The following is a 16,216-nucleotide window of genomic DNA, read 5'->3' as shown; positions in this document are numbered from 1 at the left end:
TTATGGTCAATTATGACCAATAAACCCAAATACAGATTTCCAATTCCTTCCAATTCTTCCACTTCCTTCCAATTCATACGTACATTGCTGGCAATATTAGTGCAGGCCCTGGCAGCGATGATGGGGATGGCATCTGCCTTCACCTGATGTCCTTTGAGAATGTCTTGACGGTGAGCATATGTGTAATAGTTCTGTGATGAGGAGAACGAGAAATAAACACATTACTTACAGTCATGAGCACATTTCAATTAATGCAAAATGGTCAATGAATATGTGTATATTAGGTGTATTTTAAAGCATTCAAAATTATATACACACTCAGTAGCCAGTTTATTAGGTACACCACCCAGTACACGAAAATGGTTCGCTCCTACAGACAGTGAGTCAGGTGGCCGTGGCTTGCTAGATAAAGCAGGCAGACAGGTATTCAGTTACTGTTTGATTGAACGTTAGAATGGGCAAAACGAGTGGCCTCCCGGGTGGCGCAGTGGTCTAGGGCACTGCATCGCAGTGCTAGCTGCGCCACCAGAGTCTCTGGGTTCGCGCCCAGGCTCTGTCGCAGCCGGCCGCGACCGGGAGGTCCGTGGGGCGACGCACAATTGGCCTAGCGTCGCCCGGGTTAGGGAGGGTTTGGCCGGTAGGGATATCCTTGTCTCATCGCGCTCCAGCGTCGAGTGCGCACTAACCGAGGGGGCCGGGTGCACAGTGTTTCCTCCGACACATTGGTGCGGCTGGCTTCCGGGTTGGGGGCGCGCTGTGTTAAGAAGCAGTGCGGCTTGGTTGGGTTGTGCTTCGGAGGACGCATGGCTTTCGACCGTCGTCTCTACCGAGCCCGTACGGGAGTTGTAGCGATGAGACAAGATAGTAATTACTAGCGATTGGATACCACGAAAATTGGGGAGAAAAGGGGAGAAAATTTAAAATAAAAAATAAATAAAAAAGAATGTGCAAAACGAGTGACCTAAGCAACTTTGAGAGTGGTATGATCGTCGGTGCCAGGCGCGTCGGTTCCAGTATCTCAGAAACAGCCATCCTCCTGGGGTTTTCACAAACGACAGTGTCTAGGGTTATCCGAGAATGGTACGACAAACACAAAACATCCAGTCAGCCACAGTGCTTTGGGCAAACACAGATCGTTGATGGGAACAGGAAGGAGAATGGCAAGAATCGTGCAAGCTGACAGGCAGGCCACAAACAGGCAAATAACGGCGCAGTACATCAGTGGTGTGCAGAATGACATCTCAGAACGCATAACTCGTTGGTCCTTGTCAAGGATGGGCTATTACGACAACACTGGGTTCCACTCCTATCATCTAAAATCAAGAGGAAGCGGCTCCAGTGGGCACGCCATCACCAACACTGGACAATTGACGAGTGTAAAAACATTGCCTGGTCCAACGAATTCCGGTTCCTGTTGCATCATGCTGATGGCAGAGTCATTTGGTGTAAGCAGCATGTATGGCACCATCCTGCCGGTGTCAACGGTACAGGCTGGTGGCGGTGGTGTAACGGTGTACGGAATGTTTTCCTGGCACACGTTAGGTTCCGGGATACCAATTGAGCAACGTTTGAACGCCACACCTTGTAGAATCCATGCCCCAAAGGCTGTTCTGGAGGCAATGGGAGGTACGACCTGGTACACCTAATAAACTGGTCACTGAGTGTATGTGTAAAATAGCATTCAATGGACTGTATGAACTCACTGTGAGATGTACAGTAACTTACTGGAAGCAATTGGCCAGTATGTTACTGTCATTTATTTTACAGTACAGCTCCTGTTGTCCATTTTACAGTAATCAATTTTACAGTACCAAAAATGTATATTACTGGATTTACTCATGCAGTGTTCTAAGTTTTCATTTTTACTTTTACATTTACATTTTGGTCATTTGCCTAGTTAAATAAAGGTTAAATAAATAAAAATAAATAAAAATAAATATATTTAGTGGGCATTCTTGTCCTTGTGCAAATTACTGTCAGCGTCTTCAACCAAGGTTGATAAAAAAAAACACATATCACAGTCATAGCAAGTAAAACGTTTCTGTAACCGTTACTGAAAATGTTGTTGTAGTTAAGGATAAATTGTTCTTCAAAATGATTATAATTACAACAAGTTATCTTATGATATATGTCTGACTGTCCAAAATAATACTGAGATATTCACGGTAACTAGATGCGAGTGCAATGAAACACAGTAAAATACAATAGAATTGACTACTAAACTGTAAGAAAATTAATTCTACAGTATTTTACTGTAATTACAAGTGATTAGAGCAAGCTGGTTGGCTGTAGGCATTTCCATATTACAGCATATTAATGAGTACTAGGTATGTTATGTCATCTGCATTACTAGAGGCCTAAACAAAGGCTTCCAAACTGGCTGTGATTACAGGGCAAAACAGATCAAATGGACATGGGTAAATATTCAACCATTAAAAGGTTTAAGACCCACAACCACCGTGATCTGTTCCCTATATACATTAAATGGTTAGGGAATTACTACCACATATAACTTAAATTGTTACAGCACTCTCACTAACGGGTGCAAAAAATAAAGCCTCTTACAAGACATGCCTCAAAATATGAGTGAGAAACAACAATACCATGCACCCAATAGAGTCCAAAAGGTTACTGGCACTCCAGAAATGTCAGATGGTACTGTATTGTGAATTACAGTAAATTACTGGAAGCAATTGGCCAGTAAGTTACTGTCGAGTTTCAGGACAAGGTTTGTAGAATTGTAGAATTCCTACAGTATATTACCGTATTCTGTGGAGGTACAGCATTCTCACTCACTCACAGATGCAACAAATATAGGCTCTTACATGGCACGCTTTAAAATATGTTCATTAACAGAGACTCTTTCCCCGCCCACAACATTTTCCCAAATGCACCATAATTAATACTGTAAAACACATTTACAGTATTTGACTGTGCATTCTATGGTAATCTACTGTATTCAGTTTATACAGTAAGTTACTGATAAAAAAAAAAAAATGGCTAACAGTTCTGTGATCATTCAACATATAACCAACTATATAGTAATACAGGCACATGGCATGGATAATTAATATATATGGGTATTGAATGTTTATAATAGCATAGTTGTATAATAGTATGGACAGTGATCAACATTTAACCAACCTTGCTGATGTTGACAGCATTGTATTTGGCTTGCATAAACTCTGGTGCATCTGCAGGGAGATTGTAAGTGTGCAGGAACTTCTCTCCACTGGCTTTATATTCTTGCTGCAAAAAAATAACATCATTACACCATATATTTCAATCAACAGTTTTGTTCAGATCAGTTCAATTCAATTCGGTGCAACACAAACAAGACATTTCAACAAAACATATTAAACAGACAAATTAAATTCAATGGACAACTAGATATCTGATTGGTGGCCTTTCTAGTAAGTAAGTACTACTCACAACATTCATGATCTTTTGGTTATGCTTGCACAGCTCCATATTCATGCCGTCCATCTTGCTGGTGAATTTAAAGTTTTCAGGGTGCTGCCTGTACTTGTGCTCATCCAGAACAGCCCCGGCCTGCTTGGCTAGCTCCACAGGAATGGAGCCGATGGGGATCCAGCCAGTTCCCTTCACAGAGTTCTCCCAATCCGCTTTGTAGTTCACCTGCATCCGGCAAGGGGAGGAAACCATGTGAGAAATGCTGCAAATTGCCACTACTGTAAAAACCAAAGATGCAGCATTACAACTTACAAGTTGAAGTACATTTCAAATCAGGCTAGTAGAAAATGTGCCCAACTAGTCCACCAGGCAAGTGAAATGTTGTCTTTTCAAATACTGCATGGCACAGATTTGACTAGTAGTAGAATATCACCTGGGCTAGTAGAATATCACCTGGGCTAGTAGAATATCACCTGGGCTAGTAGAATATCACCTGGGCTAGTAGAATATCAACCTGGGCTAGTTAAAACGGTCACCGGGCTATAGAATGAGCACCTGGGCTAGTAAATATCACCTGGGCTAGTAGAATATCACCTGGGCTACGTAAAAATGTCACGCGGCTAGTGAGAATATCACCTGGGCTAGTAGAATATCACCTGGGCTAGTAGAATATCACCTGGGCTAGTAAAAATGTCACTTGAGCTAGTAAAAAGTCACTGGGCTAGTAGAATGCCACCGAGGATAGTAGAATGTCACCGGGGCTAGTAGAATGTCACTGGGCGAGCAGAATGTCACCGGGCTAGCAGAATGTAGCACGAGTCACCAGGGCTAGCAGAATGTCACCGGGCTAGCAGAATGGCACCGAGCTAGGAAGTGTAACCGGGGTTAGTAAATGTAACCGGGCTAGTAGAATATCACCTGTGCTAGTAAAATGTCACTGGGGCTAGTAGAATGTGGGCTAGTAGAATGCCAACGAGGCTAGTAGAATGCCATCGAGGATGTAGAATGTCACCGAGGATAGTGAGAATGTCACCGGGGCTAGCAGAATGGCACAGGGGCTAGCAGAATGGCACCGGAGCTAGTAGAATGTAACCGGGGCTGTAGAATGTAACCGGGGAGTAGAATATCACCTGTGCTAGTAAAAATGTCATGGGGCTAGTAGAATGTGGGCTAGTAGAATGCCAACGAGGCTAGTAGAATCGTAACCGGGGCTAGTAGAATGTCACCAGGGCTAGGAGAATGTCACCGGGACTAGTAGAATGTCACAGAGCTAGCAGAAAGTCACCGTGGCTAGCAAAATGTCACTGGGCTAGCAAAATGTCACTGGGGCTAGTAGAATGTCACCGGGCTAGTAGAATGTAACCGGGGCTAGTAGAATGTAACCCGGGCTAATAGAATGTAACACGGGGCTAATAGAATGTAACCAGGGCTAGTAGAATGTAACCGGGTAGTAGAAGTGAAGACCGGGCTAGTAGAAAATCACAGTCTACTAGCCCTTCAGGCCAGTGCGGCGAAATCCTTTTGTTCTTTCCCTGTGTAGGAGATCTAATTACTTACATCACTGGCATTGGTATTCATGGTGCGAGCCAGCTCAAGATTCATGGACCCAGGCAGAAGACTGTAGTGGTGCTGGATCTTCCTGTAGCCAGCAAAGGTCTGCACTGTGGAGGCGTGCTTGGCATGTACAACACTCATCATGTCAACTGGAGAGTGGAACTTCAGCTTTGACTTGTGGTAGTCCTTCTTGTAGTTCTTGTCACTCTGCAACCTGGCCACATCCATGTGTGCACCAGCACAGGGGTCATCCTGAAGATTGCGGCAGGCCGATTTGTTTGCCCTTTCCCTTCACATAGTCTTTCTTGTACTGAATCTGAAAGGAAGAAGTAAAAGAATAATCAGATGTGACACTATTCAACGTAGCCTACATGTGGACTACATACTGTATAGCCCCCACCCAGTACCCTGCCCTGAATTTAATAGAGGCTGCTGCCCTATGTACATAGTAATGGAACACTGGCCACTTTAATAATGGAACACTGGCACAGTTTAAAATATATTTCATACTGTTTTACCCAAATCCATATGTACAGTATATAATTTCTTGAAATGTTCCAGTTTGACTGACCATGTCTTAAAGTATTGATGGACTGTCGTTTCTCTTTGTTATTTGAGCTTGTCTTGCCATAATATGAACTTGGTATTTTACCAAATAGGGCTATCTTCTGTATATACCACCCCTACTGTACCTTGTCACAAAATAAGTGATTGTCCCAAATGCATTAAGAAGGAAAGAAATTCACAAATAACTTTGAACAAGCACACCTGTTAATTTAAATTCCAGGTGACACCTCATAAGCTGGTGAGAGAAGGCAAGAGTGTGCAAAGCTGTCATCAAGGCAAAGGATGGCTACTTTGAAGAATCTCAAATATAAAATATATTTGATTTGTTTAAACTTTTTGGTTACCACATGATTACATATGTGTTATTTCATAGTTCTACAATGTCGAAAATTAGTAAATAAGAAAAACCCTTGAATGAGTAGGTGTGTCCAAACTGTTGACTAGTACTGTATATATACAGTGGGGCAAAAAAGTATTTAGTCAGCCACCAATTGTGCAAGTTCTCCCACTAAAAAGATGAGAGAGCCTGTAATTTTCATCATAGGTACACTTCAACTATTACAGACAAAATGAAGAGAAAAAAACCAGAAAAATCACATTGTAGGATTTTTTATTAATTAATTAGCAAATTATGTGGAAAATAAGTATTTGTCAATAACAAAAGTTTATCTCAATACTTTTTATATACCCTTTGTTGGCAATGACAGAGGTCAAACGTTTTCTGTAAGTCTTCACAAGGTTTTCACACACTGTTGCTGGTATTTTGGCCATTCCTCATGCAGATCTCCTCTAGAGCAGTGATGTTTTGGGGCTGTTGCGCGGGCAACACGGACTTCAACTCCCTCCAAAGTTTCTATGGGGTTGAGATCTGGAGACTGGCTAGGCCACTCCAGGACCTTGAAATGCTTCTACGAAGCCCATCCTTCGTTGCCCGGGCGGTGTGTTTGGGATCATTGTCATGCTGAAAGACCTAGCCATGTTTCATCTTCAATGCCTTGCTGATAGAAGGAGGTTTTCACTCAAAATCTCACGATACATGCCCCATCATTCTGTCCTTTACACGGATCAGTCGTCCTGGTCCCTTTGCAGAAAAAACAGCCCAAAGCATGATGTTTCCACCCCATGCTTCACAGAGTATGGTGTTCTTTGGATGCAACTCAGGCATTCTTTGTCCTCCAAACACGACGAGTTGAGTTTTTACCAAAAAGTGTCTATTTTGGTTCATCTTACCATATGACATTTCTCAATCTTCTTCTGGATCATCCAAATGCTCTCTAGCAAACTTCAGATGGGCCTGGACATGTACTGGCTTAAGCAGGGGGACACGTCTGCGACTGCAGGTTTGAGTCCCTGGCGGCGTAGTGGTTACTGATGGTAGGCTTGGTACTTTGGTCCCAGCTCCGCATGTCATTCATAGGTCCCCGTCGTCGGTTTGGCGGTTTTGCTCACCGTTCTTGTGATCATTTGACCCCAGCGGTGAGATCTTGCGTGAGCCCCAGATCGAGGGGATTATCAGTGTCTTGTATGTCTTCCATTTCCTAATAATTGCCTCCACAGTTGATTTCTTCAAACCAAGCTGCCTTACCTATTGCAGATTCAGTCTTCCCAGCCTGGTGCAGGTTACAATTTTGTTCTCTGTGGGCCTTTGACAGCTCTTTGGTCTGGCCATAGTGGGTGGAGTCTGACTGTTTGAGGTTGTGGACAGGTGCTTTTTATACTGATAACAAGTTCAAACAGGTCCATTAATACAGGGAACGAGTGGAGGACAGAGGGAGCTTAAAGAAGAAATTACAGGTCTGTGAGAGACAGAAATCTTGCTTGTTGTAGTGACCAATACCTATTTTCCACCATCATTTGCAAATAAATTCATAAAAAATCCTACAATGTGATTTTTCTGGATTTTTTTTTCTTCTCATTTTGTCTGTCATAGTTGAAGTGTACCTATGTGAAAATTACAGGCCTCTCCATATTTTAAGTGGGAGAACTTGCACAATTGGTGGCTGACTAAATACTTTTTTGCCCACTGTATATAATATATATTATTACTCTGGACTCGACAGTTGCTCTCCTAATATTTCTATATTTCTAATTCCATTCTTTACTTTTAATGTGTGTGTATTGTTGTGTATTGTTAGATATTACTTGCACTGTTGGAGCTAGGAACACAAACATTCGCTACACAAACACATCTGCTAAATATGTGTATGCGACCAAACAATTCAATTTGATTTGATTTTGTCCTGGCAATTTATTGTGTACTTACATCACTGGCAATATGTCTGCCTGCTTAGCATGGATGACAGAGATAGCATCTGGCCTCATGTCGTAGCCCTTTGCAATGGTTTCTCCCAGCTCTGCTTGTAGTAGTTCTGAAATAAACCAATACGGTAATGAATAACACTATTTCCATGAGACACTAATATAACACAGTAAATGCATGTAGCGTACACCCAAAAAGGCACAGCAGTATTTAGAGGAGATGTCTAAACACTGTAGTGGGCAGGCGACGATAATACGATAATACGTTTGATAATTCATTAAATGAAATATGAATATAAGCACAAGTTATCGTGTTGGTCAACAGTACCTTGCTGATGTTGTAGGCGTTGCATTTGGCCTGAAGGAACTGGGGGTCATTATGGGGCAGAGAGTACTTCTGGTGGATCTCCTCAAGACCCTTCTTGTAGTGAAGCTGCAGGGGAAGAAGAATACTAATTAAAATGAGTAGCTACACAAACACATATTTCTAGATATAAAATAGGTGTTCCATCCACAGAAATTAATTACTGATATAAAAAAAGTTTGCGATTTGTACTAAGCTGAATACAGTACGTAACCTTCATGAATTAGCCAGTTTCCTCGACACAGAAGCTCAGTTGAAATAGCTTTTTCATCCGGCACTGAGATTAATCTGTGTTCGGGAATGAAGACAGATCACAATGTCCATACTATCATGCAATAAAACTCACATCACTCCTCATAATCTGGTTGACCTGGGCCTGCATCATGACGGGGTGATCAGCGATGGAGGTGAAGGGGACAGTGTCTGGGTGCTGACGGTACTTTCTCTGAAGTGGAGGATCAAGGGTACAAATATTATGTCAAAGCAGATTAAACCAATTTTGATGTGTTTTTAAACTGTCAAGGCGAGAAAAGACTTTACACAATTAAAAATATATTACAACTAATGCTGTTTTTATTGTGAGAGCTCTGGTGAGTACGGCTTCCTGTGTATTTACTGCATTATGGCAAATAGACCTCTAAATTAAACTAGATCATGTAGTGGTAGCTACCTCATTGAGGATATCTCCAGCTTTCTTGGCCTTCTCCACTTCCATGGAGCCGAAGGCGACCCAACCAGAGCCCTTGGTGGAGTTGTTGTAGTCTGAACGGTATTCATTCTGTAGTGAAGGAAGGAGTCATAAAGTAGTGTGAGAATAACTTTCATTATACTTACACTGTGTATAATGCTGCAATGCTATTATAACCTTTTCCCCAGATGTTTACTAGGATGAAACCAAACCAATCAATTAATGAACACATTAATAAACAAATCAATTAATCTATTAGATCAATCAATCAATCAATTTGATCAATCCATCAGATCAATCTTACGTCACTCTGGATGATGTTGGCCTTCTTGGCCAGGTCCAGCGACATGGCGTCATGAGGCAGGAGGTAGCGGTTGTGGATGGTTCTGTAGCCGGCCATGCTGGCGATACCCTGGGACTTCTTGGCCAGGGTGTTAGACATCATGTCCAGCGTGGTGATGTACTTGGTTTTTGTCTTCTCATAGTTCTTCTTGTACTCGCGCTGTGGAGAGAGTTTGAGAGAATTAGAAGGTGAGGCACGACATTCTCTCCATGACAAAAAAGTGTTTACTTATAATGTTGAGACGAGTCACAGTGAACCCTAATAGCCCTTTCACACTGACAGACACAGTCCTCATCTTTCTGTTTTATACCAAAACTCAGTGGAATTTACTTTATTAGGTTAATTTGACAGGGACAATGTACATTAACTAAAAATTTTGTAAATGTGCCAGATTATGATAGACGGCTAATTTGTAGTCTAAACTGTAGTCCCTGGGAAGGAAAATGATTTACATCACTCTGGATTTTGGCCACGTGCATGGAGTGCATAATCTTGGGGTCGTCATGTATGCTGAGGGCTCCCACCATCTTTCCCTTGTTCTTCTCAAATTCCTTCTTGTATTTGACCTGAGGGCAAAGAGCAAAGATCATGTCAAGGCCTTTACTACACAGGATACAAAAGGAAACAGTCAGCATTGATCAGTATGAACAATAACATTACATGTATGTGTAGATGTTCATTTCAGGGCATGCCTACTCACATCACTCGCTATGTTTGTGTGGGCACGGGCTGCAAGGATCGAGATAGCATCACCCTTGACCTCGAACTGCTTGGCTTTCACTTTCTCCCAATCATACCTATAACAACTCTGCACAGAGGGAATAAATACATTTAGGATATTAGTATCATACAATTAAAGATCAGGAGGGTTTATCCAATGAGGGTCAACAATAACCGAATACAATGACTGTGGAATTATGTCAATACAAGCACATCATTTTCAAATAATCTTATAACAAATTCAATGAACTCTATTCAAACTATAACTGTATTTTTTTTAAAACATTATCTACAGTATCATCAACAGAACATTATCTGCAGTATCATCAACAGAACATTATCACAAACAGAACATTTTCTACATAATCACCAACAGAACATGACCTACATTATCATCAACAGAATTGCACTTACATCACTAAGGTTATATGCATTGGCTCTGGACTGGATGAATAAGGGGTAGTCTGGGGGCAGGGCACACTTAAACTTATCCAACTCATATGCTGCGTGATAGTTGAGCTGGAAAACAGAGGAAGAACCACATGAATACACATGAAAATACAGTATAGTCAGGTAAAATGTACTGTTGGCAGTGCATAGAGCTGAGTAGAGCTATAGTGACTCCTTGTGGACAAGACTACCGGGGTTGTTTCACACCACTAGAGGGAGGTGCTGCCTGTCTGTGAGGAGTAGGAGGCCAAGAGTTGTCTCAACTGTCAGCCCCCCTCCTCTCATGAGACTAGGGGTTATTTTCATCAGACTGAACGCATGTTGCTATTAATACTACAAAGAGAGAGATAGGGCTCTCTGGTTTCCATGGCGTTTGCAGGAAGACAGCTGGGTTATGTGGGGCTCCCGAGTGGCGCAGTGGCACTGCATCTCATTTTTTATTTTATTTTTATTTCACCTTTATTTCACTAGGCAAGTCAGTTAAGAACAAATTATTATTTACAATGACGGCCTACACCGGCCAAACTCGAACGACGCAACCGGCCCAATCACGGCCGGTTGTGATACAGCCTGGATTCGAAACAGGGTGTCTGTAGTGACGCCTCTAGCATTGCCAAGTCGCAGTTGTAAATGAGAACTTGTTCTCAACTGGCCTACCTGATTAAATAAAGGTTAAATAAACAAAATAAAAAAATGTGCTGTGTAGATGAATGAGCACATTTTCAGGCAACAGCTATCAAGAACCTTTAGTGTCATGGCAACGGCTCAACCGACATCTCTTTTCTAGCATTTGTTCATAAACTCCAACAAAATGATGTCACATATTTTAACAGGTTGTCCCACTGAGGTCAAAATACCTATTTTCTAAGCTAGACAGACAGATGTAAATTGTAATTCTATAGCGTAACTAGTTAATATTGAACTTAATAATCGTATAAGGTCTGTGGTAAAAGTTGAATACATACATCACTCAGCTGTTTAGCGTTGATGGCGGCTTGCACTTGAACAGGCGAGTCTGTCACTTGCGTAAACTTCACCGTACCCGGATGTTGCCGGTACACTTTCTGCAAAATGAAACACACATGAAAGATGTCATTTATAAACTGGATGGTTCGAGCCCTGAATGCTGATTGACTGACAGCCATGGTATATCAGACCGTATACCACAGGTATGACAAAACAGTTATTTTTACTGCTCTAATTATGTTGGTAAGCAGTTTATAATAGCAATTATGCACCTCGGGGGTTTGTGGTATATGACCAATATACCACGGCTAAGGGCTGTATCCAGGCACTCCGCGTTGTGTCGTGCTTAAGAACTGCCCTTAGCCTTGGCATATTGGCCATATACCACACCCCCTCGTGCCTTATTGCATAAATATATCATATCAATACCCAGAATAAAAAGAAGACAATGTTAACCAAAATCAAAGAATTCTGTCAATCTAATGTTCAATGGAAAAGTCTTGTCCATGCTCATCATACTGCAACTGACTGGTTCTAATTTCCACCCTTTCCTCAAGAAGCGAACTTACATCTTTACACTGGGCAACTTTCTTATGAGCTTCATATTCTGGCGACATGGTTTGAGGATAGAAACATCTTGTCTTGATGTCCTCATAATCAGCTTTGTAGTTTTGCTGAAAAGACAAAAGAAAAGAATGTTACTTTCTAATCATTCAGAGTGAACTGACCTGTCGTGTGCATCCCAAATGACACCCTATTCCCTTAATAGAGGAGAAAACAAGACAAAACCAATGTTTTACTCTTAACCATGTAATAGAGGAGAAAACAAGACAAAACCACCACTTACTTCACTCTTGATCTCCTCCATTTTCTTGCAGTGTTGCATGTAGATATCCTCATAGCTGCCAATATAGTGGCCCTTCACCTCGTTCTCATACTTGTCTTTATAATGTGCCTGTGAGGGGGGACCGAAGAAGTAAACATGAATACATGTAAGATCCATTTGCCTCTTACATACAGTTGAAGTCGGAAGTTTACATACACCTTAGCCAAATACATTTAAACTCAGTTTTCACAATTCCTGACATTTATTCTTAGTAAACATTCCCTGTCTTAGGTCAGTTCGGATCACCACTTTATTTTAAGAATGTGAAATGTCAGAATAATAGTAGAGAGAATTATTTATTTCAGCTTTTAATTCTTTCATCACATTCCCAGTGGGTCAGAAGTTTACATACACTCAATTAGTATTTGGTAGCATTGCCTTTAAAAAAATTGTTTAACTTGGGTCAAACGCTTCGGGTAGCCTTCCACAAGCTTCCCACAATAAATTGGGTGAATTTTGGACCATTCCTCCTTACAGAGCTGGTGTAACTGAATCAGGTTTGTAAGCCTCCTTGCTCGCACACGCTTTTTCAGTTCTGCCCACATATTTTCTATAGGACTGAGGTCAGGGCTTTGTGACGGCCACTCCAATACCTTGACCCTGTTGTCCTTAAGCCATTTTGCCACAACTTTGGAAGTATGCTTGGGGTCATTGTCCATTTGGAAGACCCATTTGTGACCAAGCTTTAACTTCCTGACTGATGTCTTGAGATGTTGCTTCAATATATCCACATAATGTTCCATCCTCATGATGCCATCTATTTTGTGAAGTGCACCAGTCCCTTCTGCAGCAAAGCACCCCCACAACATGATGCTGCCACCCCCGTGCTTCACGGTTGGGATGTGTTCTTCGGCTTGCAAGCATCCCCCTTTTTTCCTCAAACATAACGATGGTCATTATGACCAAACCAGTTCTATTTTTTGTTTCCACCAGAGGACATTTCTCCAAAAAGTACGATCTTTGTCCCCATGTGCCAGTTGCAAACTGTTGGTCTGGCTTTCTTTATGCGGTTTTGGAGCAGTGGCTTCTCCTTGCTAGGCGGCCTTTCCAGTTATGTCGATATAGGACTCGTTTTACTGTGGATCATAGTACAGTTTGTACCTTGTTTCCCAGCATCTTCACAAGGTCGCTTTTGCTGTTGTCTGGATTGATTATTGCACTTTTCGCACCAAAGAACGTGGGTCATCTCTAGGATACAGAAACGCGTCTCCTTCTGAGCGGTATGATGGCTACGTGGTCCCATGTGTGTTATACTTGCGTACTATTGTTTTGTAGCAGATGAACGTGTACCTCAGGTGTTTGTAAAATTGCTCCCCAACGGATGAACCAGACTTGTGGCACGGTCTACGATTTTCTTTCTGAGGTCTTGGCCTGATTTTCAAGCCACTGAGTTTGCGAAGGTAGGCCCTTGAAATACCATCCACAGGTACACCTCCAATTGACTCCAAATTTATGTCAATTAGCCTATCAGAAGGCATTCTAAAGCATGACATAATTTTTCTGGAATTTTCCAAGCTTGTTAAAGGCATGGTCAATTTAGTGTATTGTAAACTTCTGACCCACTGGAATTGTGATACAGTGAATTATAAGTGAAATAATCTGTCTGTAAACAATTGTTGGAAAAATTACTTGTGACATGCACAAAGTACATGTCCTAACCGACTTGCCAAAACTATAGTTTGTTAACAAGAAATTTGTGGAGTGGTTGAAACACAAGTTTTAATGACTCCAACCTAAGTGTATAAAAACTTCCGACTTCAACTGTACAATGAATAAAGGAAATCCACTTTGAATGATCAGTTAAGCTTGTTGCTGCCATTCTCAATGTACAATGATTTGTTGAACAATTAAAACATAAAAAACATTATCAACAACATCAGTGAAGGGAATACTCACGTCACTAAACTGTTGTACAACAGAGTCCATCTTGAACTTGGGGGTGTCACAGTAGTTGATACTTGACCCCCTTGATTTCTCATAGCTGGCCTTGTAGACTTTCTGCAAAGGTAGTGATCAGAGGAGAAATGTTGAACAGAAAATAATGACAACAAAACTAGAGTTATATATCTCAAATACAAATCAAAGTTATTTGGCTTTCAATTGATGAACTTCAAAAGGATCTTATATCCAAATATAAGGTTCTGTGAATAGCTACAGTAATTCTTAACACAAATTGACAGTGAGTGACTAGTAACTAAGTAGACTCATTAAAGTAGTGCTTGGGGTCATGTTACACCTCCAGTCGGTTAACTATAGTATACAGGCATCCTGGTTGTCAGAATTATCCCCAGTAATATGATGATTAAGTTAAAAGGGGTTCCCCATTACTCACCGTTACCACTTAACTAGTGGGAATCTGCTGTTAAAACCGTTACCCTGTCTAACAAACTGCCAACTGTCTAGCTAAAAGTGTACTAATAAACACTATACAAGCTAATTTGAAACACGAGTAGCGACTGTTGAGAATGGAGATGAAAGATAACTGTTGTAATCAGCTAGAACATGGGATGGGATACTGAATGATTTTCTGTATCTAATGACTGCCTCTCATAGAAGAAATGTGATTGTTTAACTTCCTGTAACTTCTGTCTATTTGAGTATGACACCTGTTTGGACCAATGGTTCAGTCTCCCAAACTTAGACACTTACGTCACTCAAGATGGTGCCAGCATATCTCAGCTGCCTGAGCAGAGGGTTGTCTGTGGCTGGGAGAACGTTGTAGTCAGCTACCGATTTGCTGTTCTCGTAATCCTTCTTGTATTTGATCTGAGGAGAGAAAAATGGGCACAAGTCAATACATGATGTGTTTATTTTACTGTGATATAGTGACTCACGGAAAGGTTAATACGATTACTCATCACATAGCAGATTTTGGATTGACATGTCAGTCTGCGTTGGTATGTCAATGAAGCCGCGGTGTGAAGAGCGTTTACATTTGATTGATAAGTGCTAAGAGACAATGACTCCTTCACGAAAGCTACAGTTTTGTTACTAGCTACGGCATAGCCTAAATGTCTTTAAACTACTGTCTGACAAGACAACTATTTGAAATGTATCTGAGTACGGAACATGTGTGGACACATCCTGATGTCTGCGTGACAAAAGAGTCATGGTTTTGACTGACGCTCTGATCAGACAAGGTCACAGGTCAACCCAGTGTGTCTCTCTGCCTGCTGCCGCATCAGATGGATCTATACAAATACACTCACTTACCCTGCTTCCTTTCTCTGAGAGAAGCAGTAGGTGGCTGTTTGGTTGGTTGATTAGCTAGTTGGTTTGATGTGTGTGTGTGTGTGTGTGCGTGCGTGCGTGCGTGTGTTTTGTGTGTGTGTGTCGTGTGTGTGTTCTCCTTTATGTCCCTCTGAGGGCTTATAGACTCACCGAGCTAGCAGCGTGACCAGCCTTCTTGTGCTGTTTGTATTCTGGCGTCTCGGTTTGCATAAAATTGATTTGGTCTTTTATGTCCTCATACGCAGCCGTGTACATTTTCTGAAATGAAAAAAGACAAATGGATTAAATATAGATATTAAATGTGTTATGATTTGATGAACACAATGTTATGTCACTATGCCAATAACTATTCATATGCTACACGATAGTGGGCTCTTACATTGCTAAGGTTGTCCATAGCTACCCTGGCAATAGCCACCTCAATGTAGGGCGTCTCACACCAGTGGCCCTTGACGTTCTTGTTGTAGTCCTCATGGTACTTGAGCTGCAAGATAAAAGCAAGGAAAAGTCAGACATTGGGGTAATTTAGAATAAGAAGAACTGAAGCTTTGCCTCAATAATTACAGTAAGAAGAACTAAAGTTTTGCCTCATTAACTACAGTAAGAACTAAAGCTTTGCCTCAATAACTACAGTAAGAAGAACTAAAGCTTTGCCTCAATAACTCCATAAGAAGAACTGAAGCTTTGCCTCAATAACTACAGTAAGAACTAAAGCTTTGCCTCAATAACTACAGTAAGAAGAACTAAAGCTTTGCCTCAATAACTACAGTAAGA

The 16,216-nt window shown here is 41.4% G+C and overlaps 1 protein-coding gene across 1 annotated transcript in view; it reads right to left on the bottom strand.

The window, feature by feature from the left end:
* The window catches only part of LOC111959502 (nebulin), a 96,419-nt gene that overhangs the window by 69,791 nt on the left and 10,412 nt on the right, over nucleotides 1–16,216 (bottom strand). Inside the window, 22 exon segments of the mRNA XM_070437765.1 lie at nucleotides 84–191; nucleotides 3,145–3,249; nucleotides 3,433–3,639; nucleotides 4,972–5,235; nucleotides 5,237–5,284; nucleotides 7,799–7,821; nucleotides 7,824–7,877; nucleotides 7,880–7,904; nucleotides 8,123–8,227; nucleotides 8,505–8,603; nucleotides 8,829–8,936; nucleotides 9,151–9,348; nucleotides 9,642–9,755; nucleotides 9,890–9,997; nucleotides 10,324–10,428; nucleotides 11,325–11,423; nucleotides 11,895–11,999; nucleotides 12,173–12,280; nucleotides 14,108–14,209; nucleotides 14,861–14,977; nucleotides 15,593–15,700; nucleotides 15,822–15,926. Coding sequence (XP_070293866.1) covers nucleotides 84–191; nucleotides 3,145–3,249; nucleotides 3,433–3,639; nucleotides 4,972–5,235; nucleotides 5,237–5,284; nucleotides 7,799–7,821; nucleotides 7,824–7,877; nucleotides 7,880–7,904; nucleotides 8,123–8,227; nucleotides 8,505–8,603; nucleotides 8,829–8,936; nucleotides 9,151–9,348; nucleotides 9,642–9,755; nucleotides 9,890–9,997; nucleotides 10,324–10,428; nucleotides 11,325–11,423; nucleotides 11,895–11,999; nucleotides 12,173–12,280; nucleotides 14,108–14,209; nucleotides 14,861–14,977; nucleotides 15,593–15,700; nucleotides 15,822–15,926 — 2,415 coding nt within the window.

The sequence above is a fragment of the Salvelinus sp. IW2-2015 genome, linkage group LG36 (assembly GCF_002910315.2).
Source record: "Salvelinus sp. IW2-2015 linkage group LG36, ASM291031v2, whole genome shotgun sequence".
NCBI lineage: Eukaryota > Metazoa > Chordata > Actinopteri > Salmoniformes > Salmonidae > Salvelinus > Salvelinus sp. IW2-2015.
The sequence above is the reverse complement of the archived record's forward strand: the minus strand, read 5'-3'. Positions and strand labels throughout refer to the sequence as shown.